Source organism: Microcaecilia unicolor, chromosome 7 (genome assembly GCF_901765095.1).
Source record: "Microcaecilia unicolor chromosome 7, aMicUni1.1, whole genome shotgun sequence".
Classification (NCBI taxonomy): Eukaryota; Metazoa; Chordata; class Amphibia; order Gymnophiona; family Siphonopidae; genus Microcaecilia; species Microcaecilia unicolor.
In genome coordinates this window covers 43,194,358-43,210,009 of record NC_044037.1, presented here as the reverse complement: position 1 = coordinate 43,210,009, position 15,652 = coordinate 43,194,358, and the positions used below count along the sequence as shown (strand labels likewise).

General features: G+C 45.8%; 1 protein-coding gene across 4 annotated transcripts in view; it reads right to left on the bottom strand.

The window, feature by feature from the left end:
• MAP7D3 (MAP7 domain containing 3) overlaps nucleotides 1–15,652 on the bottom strand; it is a 387,643-nt gene that overhangs the window by 231,174 nt on the left and 140,817 nt on the right. For all 4 annotated transcript variants that reach the window (XM_030210055.1, XM_030210053.1, XM_030210056.1 and 1 more), the window contains exon 8: nucleotides 1,099–1,197. In XM_030210055.1, coding sequence (XP_030065915.1) covers nucleotides 1,099–1,197 — 99 coding nt within the window. The remainder of the gene's footprint in view (nucleotides 1–1,098; nucleotides 1,198–15,652) is intronic.

Sequence of the window (15,652 nt, the reverse complement as noted above, 5' to 3'; positions counted from 1 at the left end):
TAAAAACAAATACCAGTTGGAAAAACTAGGAAGAAAGTGCTATGCATGAGGCAAACATCTGAAGAGAAATGCTGCTGAACAATGAACAACAGGCGCATTCTTACAAATCTGTAACTTAATTTATAGAATTATGCAGAACGGTAAATAAACATGCATATGTAAGTTACAAACAAGCACAAATTCATGACCAATTTACTTCTGTTGGAGGTGTGAATATTGCTGAACATAACATCTCCAAATTGGCATCAGTGTATCTTAAATAATTGAATGGGTTTTTTTTCTGTTATAATTTTATGAACTTTGATTTCAATTGTGAAATTTTAAAGCGCCTTTGCCTGCCCTGAAATTGTGCTCTTCTGACTCCTCTAAATTATGAATACCACCAAATCATTAAGGACATCTTAATCAAAAGTTAATTTCCTTTTCTTGTTAGAAGCTTGTAGCAAAGCATTATGCTGGCTGACAGAAAAGAAAATGTTAGTAAATTTAGTTTTTTTTTTTTTAAATCCTGCAAAACATTTTTGCACTGAAACAGCAATCAATGTTACTATTCAAATACAAACATTCAGAAATGCATAAAAACACAGATGGCTTTCCCAGAATGAATGTAGGAAGTTAGAAAGTTGCAGGAACAGAGAAGACGCCTAACCTTTGATGTTGAGATTTGAAAACAACTAATAAACATTCTTACATTAAGACGTAACTACTAATTAATATATCATCATTGGTATTTTAAAAGCGCAAAACAAAATCATGAAAATAATCTTGTGTCAATTAACTTTTCGAATCTAACCTCAGGTTATTTCAGACACAGAAGTCTATTTCAAACTTTGTGAAAGTGGAATATAGGGAAAAACTATTTACCACCCGAAATAAAAACAACTCGCAAACATCTTGCAGCAAGTAGAAACTGCTGCATTATTTCATCTACCATATTATCTGTAAAGCAGATCAATAAAGTAGCTGAAGTTTTCCATTTAACTCTGAAATTAGTGCATTTCAGTGCAACTGTTTCATTATCACAATTTTTCCAGATGTTACTGTGTTTTGCTTTTTAAGTTACATGCTCAGTAGAATGATTTACAGATAACTAGCCACCTGATTTTTCTTCATTTTTCGCTTTCTCTAGCTGTGGAGCAGATTGAGGCTTATTAGTCAGTCTACTCAAAGATGAGCTTCTCTTCTGGTTGGATCCTCCTAAAGATCAATGGCAAAAGGGACATTATTTCTCAGTAAGTAAATTAAAACACAAAATAATGGGGAAATTTTATAACAAAAAGGAACATTATTTCTCAGTAATTAAAATACAATTTTATAATAATAGAGTAATTTTATAACACAATGCCTAGGCAGAAAGTCTCATAGATGCACATATTTTACAATGCCTATAAAGGCAACATAGGCACTTATGTGCCCTGATAAAATAGCCTACTGGGAAACTCCTACCCAAATTTAGACCTGCTCTCATGCAGGTGTAACTATGTGTACATGTGCCAACAGGATTTGGCACGTATGCATGTATTTCATAACATACATGCTGATCCTGCCTGCAAATTTATCTACTTTCCATCCCCAGGAATGCCAAGGAGAAATTACATTTTACCAGATAATATCCTTTCCATTAGTCCTTCCCACTATTCCAGAACCTGTGGAATGGTTGTGTCCATCAGCCAACAGGTGGAGAAACAGAACTGAAAACTGAGCTGAGACATATATCTCTCTTGACATCCAGTCCAGCTCCTCATATTTACATAGACAAGCAGCAAGGAGAAACTCAGAATAAACACAACTTTAAACAACTCACTAACCTAATACTAACCAGACAAGCAAACATGTGGATCTTCTCTCATCTCTGGACAACTTGTAAAAAACAAGAGAAATGCAGGAAGCAACATGCAAGATGACAGTAGTTATTTGACCCATTACTTTGCACCAACTAAACATCTCAGAAAACTCTGGTGGGCCTCTGGAACAGTAGGAAGGACTAATAGAAAGAAAATTATCAGCTAAAGCCTAACTTCTCCTTCCATTACATAACTTGGGACCCTGGCACCCTGAGGACCGAAGCTCTAAAACCAGTTTCTGAGAATGACGCAACGTCCACCTTGTAGTGCTTGGCAAAGGTATGGAGCGTCGACTACTTCACCAATTTGCAAATATCTATTGGAGACAGTAAGGTAGTCTCCACCAAGGATGTTGCTGTATGCCTCGTAGAATGAGCCCACAAGGACTGAGGAGCATGCTTCCCTACAAGCAAATAAGCTGACATGATAGTCTCCTTCAGCCATCTGGCAATTGTGGGCTTGGAAGCCATGATGTGAAGTCTCTGTTTACCAAGCAGCACAGTCTGCCAGATTAGTGAAACTCATTCGTGACTTCCAGATATTTAATGAAGACAAGAAGCTTCAAGGAAGAATACAGAGCCTTTTCATCCTCTCTGCAAAAGAGAACAGAAACTCCACAGATTGGTTGAAATGAAATGCTGATACCACTTTCAGAAGAAAGGAAGGAACTGTGCGCAGGAAACCCCCACCTCCGAAAAGCAAAAAAAAGAGATCTTGACAAGAGAGCCTGAATCTCCAACCCCAACGTGCTAACGGAACAGCCACAAAAAATACTATCTTTAGTATAAGATCTTTCAAGGAGGCCTTCTGGACTGGCTCATAAAGGAGGCTTCTGAAGAGCCCAAAGGACTAAATTACAGTTCCAATCTGAACATCGTATACGAAAGGGAGACTGAAAGCGGCCTGCTCCCCACAACAATTGAACAATGAATAGTTCAGCCGTAAGAGACGTCTTCTGTAGTTGGTCCCTGAAACAGACCAAAGCCGCAACCTAAACGTTTAAAGAATCCAATGCCAATCCTTTCTGAAGACCTGCCTGGAAAAACGCTACGGTGTGCGTGATCTGAGCAGAGAAGGAAGGAAGTCCGTGCTCAAAACACCAGCACTCGAACATCCTCCACACCCTTGTATACACCATGGATGTAGAGTGTTTCTGAGCCTGAAGCAAAGTAGCAATGACCAAATCAGAATATTGTTTTGGTCTCAACCAATGCTGCAAAAAACAGAAGAAACCAGTCTTCGCAAAAAACAACAATAGACAAAACAGCGAAGATGACTAACAAAAATATAAATAAGAAAAGGAAAAAAGGAAAAAAATAGAAAAAGAAAAAATAGAAAAATATATTTAATAAAGACGACACTTTGGATGTAGAAACTTAAAAATATTTATTATCCATAAAAACAATATAAAATAAGGGAGAACAGGACTGACACAGCTATGTTTCGGCCGGTCAGGCCTGCGTCAGGAGTCATATAGTCTCTTTCTCTATTAGTGCATCGGATAATTTTTGTATTGATATGTAGAAAATCTTATGAGTGAACTGTGTAAAAACATCTGTGAGATCAACTCTCCGGTTGTCTCTTCTAGGATCTTATAGAGCTAAAGTCTACTCAAATCAGTATCGACAAGAGATTCTGTAATCATTCCATAGATGCGAGACGCTGATTACAGAATCTTTAGCTCTATAAGATCCTAGAAGAGACAACCGAAACACAGCTGTGTCGAGTCCTGTTCTCCCTTATTTTATATTGTTTTTATGGAAAATAAATATTTTTAAGTTTCTACATCCAAAGTGTCGTCTTTATTAAATATATTTTTCTATTTTTTCTTTTTTCCTTTTCTTATTTTTTTTTTGTTAGTCATCTTCGCTGTTTTGTCTATTGGTCTCAACCAAGCCCCTTCAATGACCAAGCCGTAAGGCCAAAAGGGCATGGATATTCAATGAGACCAAAGAGCAAAACCCTGAATTGGAAGTGATGGCCTGGTACCACAAAACGTAGAAACCTCCTTGAGAAATTCTCCCACTTGAACCGAGGCTATGACTGCTCTTAATGTCTCCATGCAAAAGTGGGACACTCGAAGGCAGCAGCTTTGCGAAAGCAGGATACTCAAAGGCAGCAGTTTAGACCTTTGAGATCTAAGACTGGATGAAATGTGCCTTCCTTCTTTGGGGCAATGACGTCGACAGCGTATCTGCTGTGTCCTTGTTCAGCCTGAGGAACTGGAACAGTGGCCCAGAAGCCAGCAACCAAACAACAGTGGCCTGAACTTTGACCACCTCAGTTCCCTTTTGACAAGTGCAAGAAGAAAGGCATGACCGGGTGGGAGAACTCCAACTTGTAAACTTTTGTAAGAATATCCAGAACCCACTGGTCTGATGTGATTTTGGTCCACTCCTCCCAAAATTCCTGAAGTTCTCCTCCCACCTGAGGAAGACAAGAGTGGACAAGTCTCACATCACTGTGAAGATCTGGAGGCATTGGGTGCTCTAACAGAGAGGACTTCCTGCCCGCATAAAAGGAAGACTGACATATCTGAAAGTGGGAATTCTGACCATATCTGACCATATTGATGATGACCAGGCCAGTACAGTCTGCTGTCTCAAAACTGAGAACAGCAGCCCTCTGAAGATAGAAGGCCACAGGTTTCAGATTACTTTCCCCCAATTCTTTCACTAAGTTACTGAGATCGTCTCCAAATAGCCACTTGCCTTGAAAGTGCAGTTTAATTGGATGTGACTGACAATGCATCCACTACCTAATGCCGTACCCCAAGTTGCGGACATGAAGTGACAGCCAAGATATACTATGTGCTGTAACCCGTAACATGTCAAATAGCATCTGCAAAGTAGGACAACCCCACTTCCAGCTGGGCGTTATGGCACCTGTCTTGAGTTGCCGACTGCTGATGCCACTTCAAACATGATCTTGTCACGAACACGCTGCATACTGGCACCTGAAGGCCCAAAGAGGACACTTCAAAGGCTTGTTTCAGCGAGCCTTCTAGCTTCCTATCCTATAGACCTTTTAGGGCAATGCCCCATACCACTGGCAAGGTGGTCTGCTTTGTCACTGTTGTAGCCAGGGAGTCCACCATGGGAAGCTGCCATTTATAGTTCTCCTCTAGAACTAACGGGTAGAGGCTAGTCATGGCTCTTTCCATTCTCAGTCCCATGACTGGTGAGACCCAATCTACTGTAATCAGGTCCTGAATGGCTGGATTCATCAGAAAGGCCTTAGGAGGACTAAGACCCCTCATGATCGACAAAGATGGAACTCCTGACACTGAAGCAGAAGGCTCCTCAATGGAAAGCACTGCCAGTGCCTCAAAAATAAGAGTACCGAATTCCTCTTTATGAAACAACCTCAGTACTATCGGATCATCCCTCTCCTCAGGAAGGAGCTCTTCCCCCTCTAACAGCTCCTTCAACAATAGTTCCTCTGATTAGACCGAGGCCACAGGAAAAGGAAGCAGAGATGGCCTCACCTGCCCACTCCTAGAGGTCTAAATGAGATCTCTTAGGAGCCAGAGGGGCAATGGGGTGAGAAACTGAAGCACCTTGCAGCAACTCTTGACTATACCTGCTTCAGTAAATAGGCCTGGTGTAAGAGCAATATAAACACTGGAGAAAACAAGATCTCGATGCAGCTGAATGCTGTCGGGCCCTGAGGCTGTGAAATGGCAGCTGTGATCCATGAGTGATCAGCCAGAGGCTGCTCCTCACTTCCAGGACGACAAAATGACACCCGATCCCACAGTCTCCTGCATCAAACTATGAACCGGTCCTGCTGGAGACCGCAGCATATTCGGATGCTGCGCCAAATCTGAAAATGCGCTGCTGCTGTTTCTTCCGCGTTCCGCTGGATTCCAGGCTCGAAGGCACTGCAGCCCAATGCCCTGATACTGGTCAGCAGGTTGCATAGCGGGAAAGTGAAGACACTTACCTGTAGCAGGTATTCTCCGAGGACAGCAGGCTGATTATTCTCACATGTGGGCAGGGCCGTGCCTAGGGTCTCTGGCGCCCCCCTGCAGACTATCAGTTGGGCCCCCCCCCCCCCCCACAAACTATCAGTTGGCGGCAGCGCCCCCCCCCCCCCCCCCCCCTGTGAAAATGATCGCTCACCACTTGCCACACTGACAGGAATTGTCAGCAATATTCTTAGAAACAGATTGCTATACATTGCAAAATAAGATAGCAGATGTAAATTCTCAAAGTGGACATATTCCAAACACTAAAATGAAAATAAAATGATTTTTTTCTACCTTTGTTGTCTGGTGACTTTCTTTTTCTGATCATGCTGGCCCAGTATCTGATTCTGCTGCTATCTGTCCTCTTAACTCCGTTTCCAGGGCTTCCTTTCCTCCTTTCTTCTTCATTTCTGGTCCTCAGCTTCTGCCTATTTTCTTCATCCATGTGCAGTTTTTCTCCTCTCTTCCTTTTCCCTCATTTCATCTCCTTCATCTTTCTTCCCTCCCCTCTATGTCCAGCAATTTCTCCTCTCTCCCTGAGCCCTGCCCTCCCAGTCCATGCCCATCCATGCTCCTCTGTCCCCTGCCCCCTCCATTCATCCTTTTCCAGCAATTCCCCTCTCTCCCTGAGCCCTGCCCTCCCAATCCATGCCCATCCATGCTCCTCTGTCCCCTGCCCCTTCCATTCATCCTTTTCCAGCAATTCCCCTCTCTCCCTGAGCCCTGCCCTCCCAATCCATGCCCATCCATGCTCCTCTGTCCCCTGCCCCCTCCATTAATCCCTTTCCAGCAATTCCCCTCTCTCCCTGAGCCCTGCCCTCCCAATCCATGCCCATCCATGCTCTGTCCCCTCCATTCATCCCTATCCAGCAATTCCCCTCTCTCCCTGAGCCCTGCCCTCCCAATCCATGCCCATCCATGCTCCTCTGTCCCCTGCCCCTTCCATTCATCCTTTTCCAGCAATTTCCCTCTCCCTGAGCCCTGCCCTCCCAATCCATGCCCATCCATGCTCCTCTGTCCCCTGCCCCCTCCATTCATCCTTTTCCAGCAATTCCCCTCTCTCCCTGAGCCCTGCCCTCCCAATCCATGCCCATCCATGCTCCTCTGTCCCCTGTCCCCTCCATTCATCCTTTTCTAGCAATTCCCCTCTCTCCCTGAGCCCTGCCTTCCCAATCCATGCCCATCCATGCTCCTCTGTCCCCTGCCCCCTCCATTCATCCTTTTCCAGCAATTCCCCTCTCTCCCTGAGCCCTGCCCTCCCAATCCATGCCCATCCATGCTCCTCTGTCCCCTGTCCCCTCCATTCATCCTTTTCTAGCAATTCCCCTCTCTCCCTGAGCCCTGCCTTCCCAATCTATGCCCATCCATGCTCCTCTGTCCCCTGCCCCCTCCATTCATCCTTTTCTAGCAATTCCCCTCTCTCCCTGAGCCCTGCCCTCACAATCCATGCCCACCAGACTTGGACAAGTGTAGAAGGTATTCAAGCAGGGTCTGTGTAGGAGAAGAGCGAGGATCTAGGGCCTTGCTGTCATACCAGACGGCAAACCTCCTCCATTTAAAAGAATAACACCTCTTCCTGGAATCTTTCCTGGAAGCAAGCAAGACTCGGGAGACAACCTCTGAAAGACCCAAGGAGGTGAAATCTACGCCCTCAACATCCAGGCCATGAGAGCCAGAGACTGGAGGTTGGGATGCATAAGTGCCACCTCGTTCTGAGTGATGAGGGTTGGAAAACACTCCAATCTCCATGGTTCTTCGGAGGACAACTCCAGAAGAGGAGGAAACCAAATCTGACGTGGCCAAAAGGGAGCAATCAGAATCATGGTTCCGCGGTCTTGCTGCAGTTTCAGCAAAGTCTTCCCCACCAGAGGTATGGGAGGATACGCATACAGAAGGCCTGACCCCCAATGTAGGAGAAAGGCATCCGAGGCTAGCCTGTCGTAGGCCTGAAGTCTGGAACAGAAATGAGGGACCTTGTGATTGATCTGAGTGGCAAAAAGATCCACTGAGGGGGTGCCCCACTCTCGCAAGATCTTGCGGACCAAGCCCGAGTTGAGCGACCACTCGTGAGGTTGCATAATCCTGCTCAACCTGTTGGCCAGACTGTTGTTTACACCTGCCAGATATGTGGCTTGGAGAAACATGCCGTGACGGCAAGCCCAAACCACATCCGGACAGCTTCCTGACACAGGGGGCGAGATCCACTGCCCCCCTGCTTGTTGACATAGTACATGGCAACCTGGTTGTCTGTCTGAATTTGAATAATTTGATTGGACAGCCAATATCTGAAAGCCTTTAGAGTGTTCCAGATCGCTTGCAACTCCAGGAGATTGATCTGAAGACCTGATTCCTGGAGGGACCAAGCTCCTTAAGTGTGGAGTCCATCTACATGCGGTCCCCACCCCAGGAGAGATGCATCCGTGGTCAGCACTTTTTGAGGCTGAGGAATTTGGAAGGGACATCTCAAGGTCAAATTGGTTCGAACTGTCCACCACTGAAGGGGATTGTGGAAGTCGGTGGACAGCTGGATCACATCCTCTAGATTCCCGGCAGCTTGATACCACTAGAAAGCTAGGGTCCACTGAGCAGATCTCATGTGAAGGCGTGCCAAGGGCTTCACATGAACTGTGGAGGCCATATGGCCTAGCAGTCTCAACATCTGCTGAGCTGTGATCTGTTGAGACGCTCTGGCCATGGAAACGAGAGACAGAAAGTTGTCTGCTCTCGTCTCGGGAAGATAGGCCTAAGCTGTCTGAGAGTTCAGCAGAGCTCCTATGAATTCTAGTTGTTGAACTAGAAGAAGGTGGGACTTTGGGTAATTGATCATAAAACCTAGTAGCTCCAAGAGTCAAATAGTCATCTGAATGGACTGTAGAGCTCCTGCCTCTGAGGTGTTCTTCACCAGCCAATCGTCGAGATAAGGGAACACATGTACTCCCGGTCTGCGTAGCGACGCGCAGACGCGAGACCAAAGGGTAGCACACAATACTTGAAGTGCTGTGTTCCCAGATGGAATCAAAGATACTTCCTGTGAGCTGGAAGTATCGGGATGTGAGTATAAGCATCCTTTAAGTCCAGAGAGCATAGCCAATAGATTTTCTGAATCATGGGAAGAAGGGTGCCCAGGGAAACCAGGATGAACTTTTCGCAGACCGGATATTTATTCAGAGCCCTTAGGTCTAGGATGGGACGCATCCCCCCTGTTTTCTTTTGCACAAGGAAGTACCTGGAATAGAATCCCAGCCCTTCTTGCCCTGGTGAAACAGGCTCGACCGCATTGGCGCTGAGAAGGGCGGAGAGTTCCTCTGCAAGTACCTGCCTGTGCTGGAAACTGAAGGACTGAGCTCCCAGTGGGCAATTTGGAGGTCTGGAGATCAATCTGAGGGAGTACTCTAACTGGACTATTTGAAGAACCCACCGATCGGAGGTTACAAGAGGCTACCTTTGGTAGATCGTCCAGCACAGGTACTTTTATAGCGGCTATGCTCAGCTGGAGCCAAAGCCCGTCCCTTGCTTTTGCTGGGGAGCTGCAGGGGCCTGGCCTTAGCGCATGCTGTTGATGGGAACGAGCGCGCTGGGGCTGAGCCTGAGAAGGCTGTCGGAAAGGTGGATTGTACCTACGCTTATTGTAAGCATAGGGAGCAGTCCTCCTTCCCCGGAAAACCTTCTACCTGTTGAGGTAGATGCTGAAGGCGTCCGGTGGGAGAGTTTGTCGAGGGCGGTTTCCCGCTAGTGGAGCTGCTCTACCACTTGCTTGACCTTCTCGCCAAAAATATTATCCCCCCCCCCCCCCCCCCGGCAAGGGACATCCATAAGCCGCTGCTGGGTCCGATTGTCCAGATCAGAGGCATGCAGCCATGAGAGTCTGCGCATCACTATACCTTGAGCGGCGGATCTGGATGCAACATCAAAAGTGTCATAAGCACCCCTGCACAGGAATTTATGACACGTCTTCAACTGCCTGACCACCTCCTGAAAAGGCCTGGCGTGCTCCGGAGGGAGCTTGTCCACCAAGTCCGCCAGTTGCTTTACATTGTTCCACATGTGGATGCTCGTGTAGAGCTGGTAAGACTGAATTTTGGACACGAGCATAACGGACTGATAGGCCTTCCTCACAAAAGAGTCCAAAGTCCTAGCTTCTTGCCCCGGGGGCGCCGAGGCGAAATCCCTCGTACTCCTGGCTCTCTTGAGAGCGGAATCCACAACCATAGAGTCGTGAGGTAACTGCGACTTCATCAACTCAGGTTCCCCGTGGATTCAATACTGGGACTCCGCTTTCTTGGGAATGGTGGGATTAGTTAACGGTTTCATCCAGTTCCTCAGCAACGTCTCCTTAAGAACATTATGCAGCGGGGCAGTGGATGACTCCTTAGGTTGTGAAGGATAGTCAAGAACCTTGAGCATCTCAGTCCTGGGCTCATCCTCAGTTACTACGGGGAAGGGAACAGCCACAGACATCTCCCGGACTAATGACAAGAAGAAGAGACTCTCCGGTGGAGAAAGCTTCCTCTCGGGTGACGGAGTGGGATCAGAAGGAAGACCACAAGACTCCTCGGAAGAGAAATATCTGGGATCTTCCCCTTCATCCAAGGAGGCATCCTCCTCGGTATCGGACAAGAGTTCTCGAACTGCAGTCCGAAACCGGGCCCGTCTCAACGCCGAGGAACCATGTCCCCGATGGCGATGCCGAGAAGTTGACTCCCATGCCGGCGGCGATGAAGCTCCCTCCAACGATGTCGACGGGGAGTCAACCTGGGTGGCAGCCGAGGCCAATGCTGCAAGCTGTACCAGCGTCGGGGACCTCACCACAGGCACAGTGCCTGCTGCTGCTTCCATCGACGGTACCGAGGGCGCAAGCAACCCCGATACCGAGGCAGACTGACGCAGCAGCCCTTCCAGAAGGCCTGGAAGAATGGTTCGGATGCTCTCCTCCAGAGACGCTGTCGAGAAAGGCCGCAACGGAAGCGAAAGTAAACTTAAAAGGGGAAAAAACTAAGATATAAGAGCGGGTTTTTTTGAACTGGAAAAAAGAAAAAGACAAAAAAGGCAACAAGAAACAAAAAGAAAGCGTGAAAGATCAACGCTAAGGACACTTAAGTCTTTCTCTGGGCCTGAGGAAAAGAGACCGAGACGCAGCCACTCTCCACCGCAAAAAAAGAAAAACTGAGGCAGGAACGGATGTGCGCGGGCGGGAAGATGGCCACGCATGCACAGTGTGTCCATCCCGCGCTCTGGAAGCTGTCGCAAAGCTTTGTGGATTTTTACTGGAAAAATCTCTGTTCCTGGGCTGCCGTCCCACATGTGAGAACAAGCAGCCTGCTTGTCCTCGGAGGACACTGCTTAACTGCCACTGAAGGAATTGTCATTCACCCCAACTGTCAGCAGAACAATGTGTCTCATGTGGTGAGTCAGGACCCCTCCCCTGCATCAAGTACAGCTTGCAGTTCTCCAAGTGGTTCTGAGTCAAACTTTAGTTGGACTTACCACTGCCAGCTGCTCCCCCAAGATCACAGTCTTACCACAGATGAGAAAGGCTCAGGACTGATACTCTTTCCCACGCTCTCCAGCAAACCTCTTCCCTTTTTTTTTTTTTTTTAAGGTTGTTGTGCAGGAAAGGGAGAGCTCCATAGGAAATAGGGGAGAGGTGAAGGGAGGAAATAAATAAATTTGCAAAGCACCACAGACAGGGATCTGAAGACCTCAAATTATTACTGCAGATTCAAGACACCCACAAAGCTCAACTGTAGACCAGTTGACCAACTGGTCCAAGAGGAAATCACTCAGAACCAGAGGCTTAAAGGTGTGTCCATCCACCTGTTGGAGATAGAAAATACTGAGAAGATGGACTGTAGGCCAAGAGAGAGATGCCTCAGCTCAGTTTTCAGTTCTCTATCTCCACCTGCAGGTTTACGAACACACCTATCCCACAGTTTCTGGAATAGTGGGAAGATACATATCGGAATGCATGTTTATCATACAGAAGAATGCACTAAAGTAGTCCTAGTATAAGCATGTACATCTCTGGACAATTTCATAAAAAACCTAATTATATGTGTAAAACAAGTTCTTTACCTGTGGCAGGTGATTCCCATGGACAGCAGGGTTCAGACCCTCACAAGGTGTGGATGTCATCCAACAGAGCCCATGTGAGAAAAAACTTCCACAACTTAGAGCAACTTCCAAAAGCTTCACCATGAATGTGCGCTACGTCCTGCTCTGTTTCACAATATAGAACCTCTTCAATTGTTAAATAGTTAATACAGAAAACAACAATTAAATAAGGATTTGAATCATACTGTCCATAGAGAATACCTGCTACCAGCAACATGTTTTCTCTTTGAGGACAAGCAGGATGGCAAGTCCTCACAAGTGGAACTCCTTAGCTAAAGGATACCTTTAAAAAATAGTGCAACAAATTGTTTTCAGTTTTGCTTTTTTTTTTTTAATTTTTGGTTTTTATTAAGGCAATCTAGAAATTAAAAGGAAAATGAATCTTAACTGGGATGATGTTGGAATTTAAACCTCAAAGAGCGATTTTCAATAAAGATATCCTGGAAAAAAACTAAAACTGTATCAGAAATCCCTTTCCAAACAATTAAGTGTCACCATATGGATTGGTGTCCATGTCACAGCTTTACAAATCTCCTCCTAAAAGCCAGACTCAAATGGGCTACTGACATAGCCATGACCCACGAAGCTTAGGCGTACTCAGACACAAGTAAAGAAGATTCAAACTGTAAGCCAGTGGCACAGCGTGTGTTTGGCAATGGAAGTCTTTAGTTTATTGGGTTCAAAAGAAACAAAAAGCTAGGTGGACATTCCAAGAACTTTAGTCTACTCCAACTAGAAGGCTATCAGGCTTATTTTCGAAAGAGAAAGGCACCATTCTTCCGACACAAATCGGGAGATGGGCGTCCTTCTCTCAGGGTCACCCAAATAGGCATAATCGAAACCTACTTCCCGTCACGGGGACAACCAAAGTTCACGGGGGGGGGGGGGGGGGGGGGGGCGGCAGCGTAGCGAAGGCAGGACTGGGGTGTGCTTAAGAGATGGGTGGCCTCGGCCGATAATGGAAAAAAGAAGGGCGTCCCTGACGAGCACTTGGCCGACTTTACTTGGTCCATATTTTCTTGCGACCAAGCCTCAAAGAGGTGCCCGAACTGACCAGATGACCACCAGAGGGAATCAGGGATGACCTCCCCTTACTCCCCCCCCCCACCCTAAAAAAAAAAAACAACTTAAAAACATTTTTTGCCAGCCTCTATGCCAGCCTCAAATGTCATACCCAGCTCCATGACAGCAGCATGCAGGTCACTGGAGCAGTTTTAGTGGGTGCAGTGCACTTCAGGCAGGCGGACCCAGGCCCATCTCCCCTCTACCTGTTACACTTGTGGTGGTAAATGTGAGCCCTTCAAAACCCACAGAAACCCATTGTACCCACACGTAGGTGCCCCCTTCACCCCTAAGGGCTATGGTAGTGGTGTACAGTTGTGGGGAGTGGGTTTTTGGGGGGAGTTGGGGGCTCAGCACACAAGGAAAGGGAGCTATGCACCTGGGAGCAATTTCTGAAGTCCACTGCAGTGCCCCCTAAGGTGCCCGGTTGGTGTCCTGGCATGTCAGGGGGACCAGTGCACTACGAATGCTGGCTCCTCCCACGACCAAATGGCTTGCATTTGGTCGTTTCTGAGATGGGCGTCCACGGTTTCCATTATCGCCGAAAACCGGGGACGACCATCTCTAAGGTCGACCTAAATGTTTATTTTTATTTATTTGTTACATTTGTATCCCACATTTTCCCACCTATTTGCAGGCTCAATGTGGCTTACATGTACCGTAATGGCGTTCGCCAGTTCCGGTATGAACAAATACAAGGTGTTATTGTGGAAGAATAAGGTTCATGTACGGCTGATGTATTTGGGAACTTAGGAAGGAAGAGGGAGGTTGGGGTGTGTCCATGACAATCTTTGGTTTTGTTGTGTTGCAGGTACTCTGGCTTTTATGTTGGGTCGGTGGGATATGCCTTCTTAAACAGGTTTGTTTTTAGTTCTTTCCGGAAGTTTTGTATGTTGTTTTTACTATTTTTGGCATGGCGTTCTAAAGTTGTGCGCTTAAATAGGAAAAGCTGGATGCATACGTTGATTTGTATTTGAGTCCTTTGCTGCTTGGGTATTGAAGATTTAGATATGTACGTGCTGATTTTGTTGTGTTTCTGGCTGGCAGGTCTATGAGGTCATTCATGTAACCTGGGGCTTCGCCATGATTTTATGAACCAGGGTGCAGATTTTGAAGGCAATACATTCTTTGATTGGGAGCCAATGCAGTTTTTCTCGGAGGGGTTTGGCGCTTTCAAAATGTGTTTTTCCAAATATAAGCCTGGCTGCGGTGTTTTGAGCGGTTTGAATTTTCTTTATTAAATAAATTTTTTGTTTTTTGCAACCCGCATAGATTCCATTGTAGTAGTCTGTATGGCTTAGTACCATTGATTGTATCAAGTTTCGGAATATTTCCCACGGGAAGAATGGTTTCACACGTTTCAGTTTCCACATGGAGTGAAACATTTTATGGTAGATTTCGCTTGGGTCTCTAGTGAGAGGTTCCGGTCGATTGTTACTCCGAGAATTTTCAGGTTGTCTGCGATAGGAAGGGTATAGCCTGGGGTGTTTATGCTTATGGGTTTATATGTGTTGTATTGGGATGAGATGATGAGACAATGTGTTTTTTCTGTGTTCAGTTTTAATTGGAATGCATTTGCCCATGAGTCCATAATGTTCAGACAGATTGATTTCATTGGTGATTTCTGCCAGATCATGTTTGTAAGAGATATATATTGTGACATCATCAGCATATATGAATGGGTTAAGGCCTTGAATGGATAAGGACTTGACTAGTGGGGTCATCATGAGGTTGAAAAGGATCGGTGATAGTGGTGATCCTTGTGGCACATAGCAGTCTGGTTTCCAAGGTGATGATATATTTTTGCTAGCTTTCACTTGATATGTTCTTGTTGTTAAGAAACCCTTGATCCAATTGAGTGTGTTTCCGTTGATTCCGAAGTAATCTAGGAGTCTTAGCAATATATTATGATTGACCATATCGAATGCACTGGACATGTCAAATTTGTAGGAGAAGTATACTTTTACCTATTGATATTTCCTGCTTGAATTTGGTTAAGAGAGTAAGTAATACTGTTTCGGTGCTGTGTAGGGGGCAGAATCCTGATTGTGATTCGTGAAGTATTGTGAATTTGTCTATGTAATCATTACGTTGTTTGGTTACCAAGCCTTCCATTAGTTTGACAACCAGTGGGATAGATGGTACTGGACGGTAGTTGGTTATGAGGCATATTTTCAAAGCACTTAGCCTTCCAAAGTTCCATAAAAACCTATGGAACTTTGGAAGGCTAAGTGCTTTGAAAATATGCCTCTATGTCATTTGTTTTTTTCTTGGTGTCTTTTGGTATTGGGGTGAGTAGGATGTTGCCTTTTTCTTTAGGGAAGGTACCTTGTTGAAGAATGAAGTTTAAGTGGGGTGTGAGGTCTGTTATGAAGCGATGGGAGATTTTATTAGGTAGCGGGGGCAGGTATCCAATTGACAGTGATTGTTGGAGTACCTCTTAATCGCCTGTTTAACTGTATCGGCGGTGAGAGCGAAATTTGACCAGATACGGTCCGCTGGGTGTTCACCAGGGGATGGGTCCAGTTCATTGATGAAGTTTAGGATGCCCATGTTGACCTGAGGTAGCATTTTGCGTAGGTTTGTTATTTTTTCATTAAAGTATTTAGCAAGGTTGTCTGAAGATGGGATGTCAGTGTTGGTTGACATAATTTGTTCATGAGAT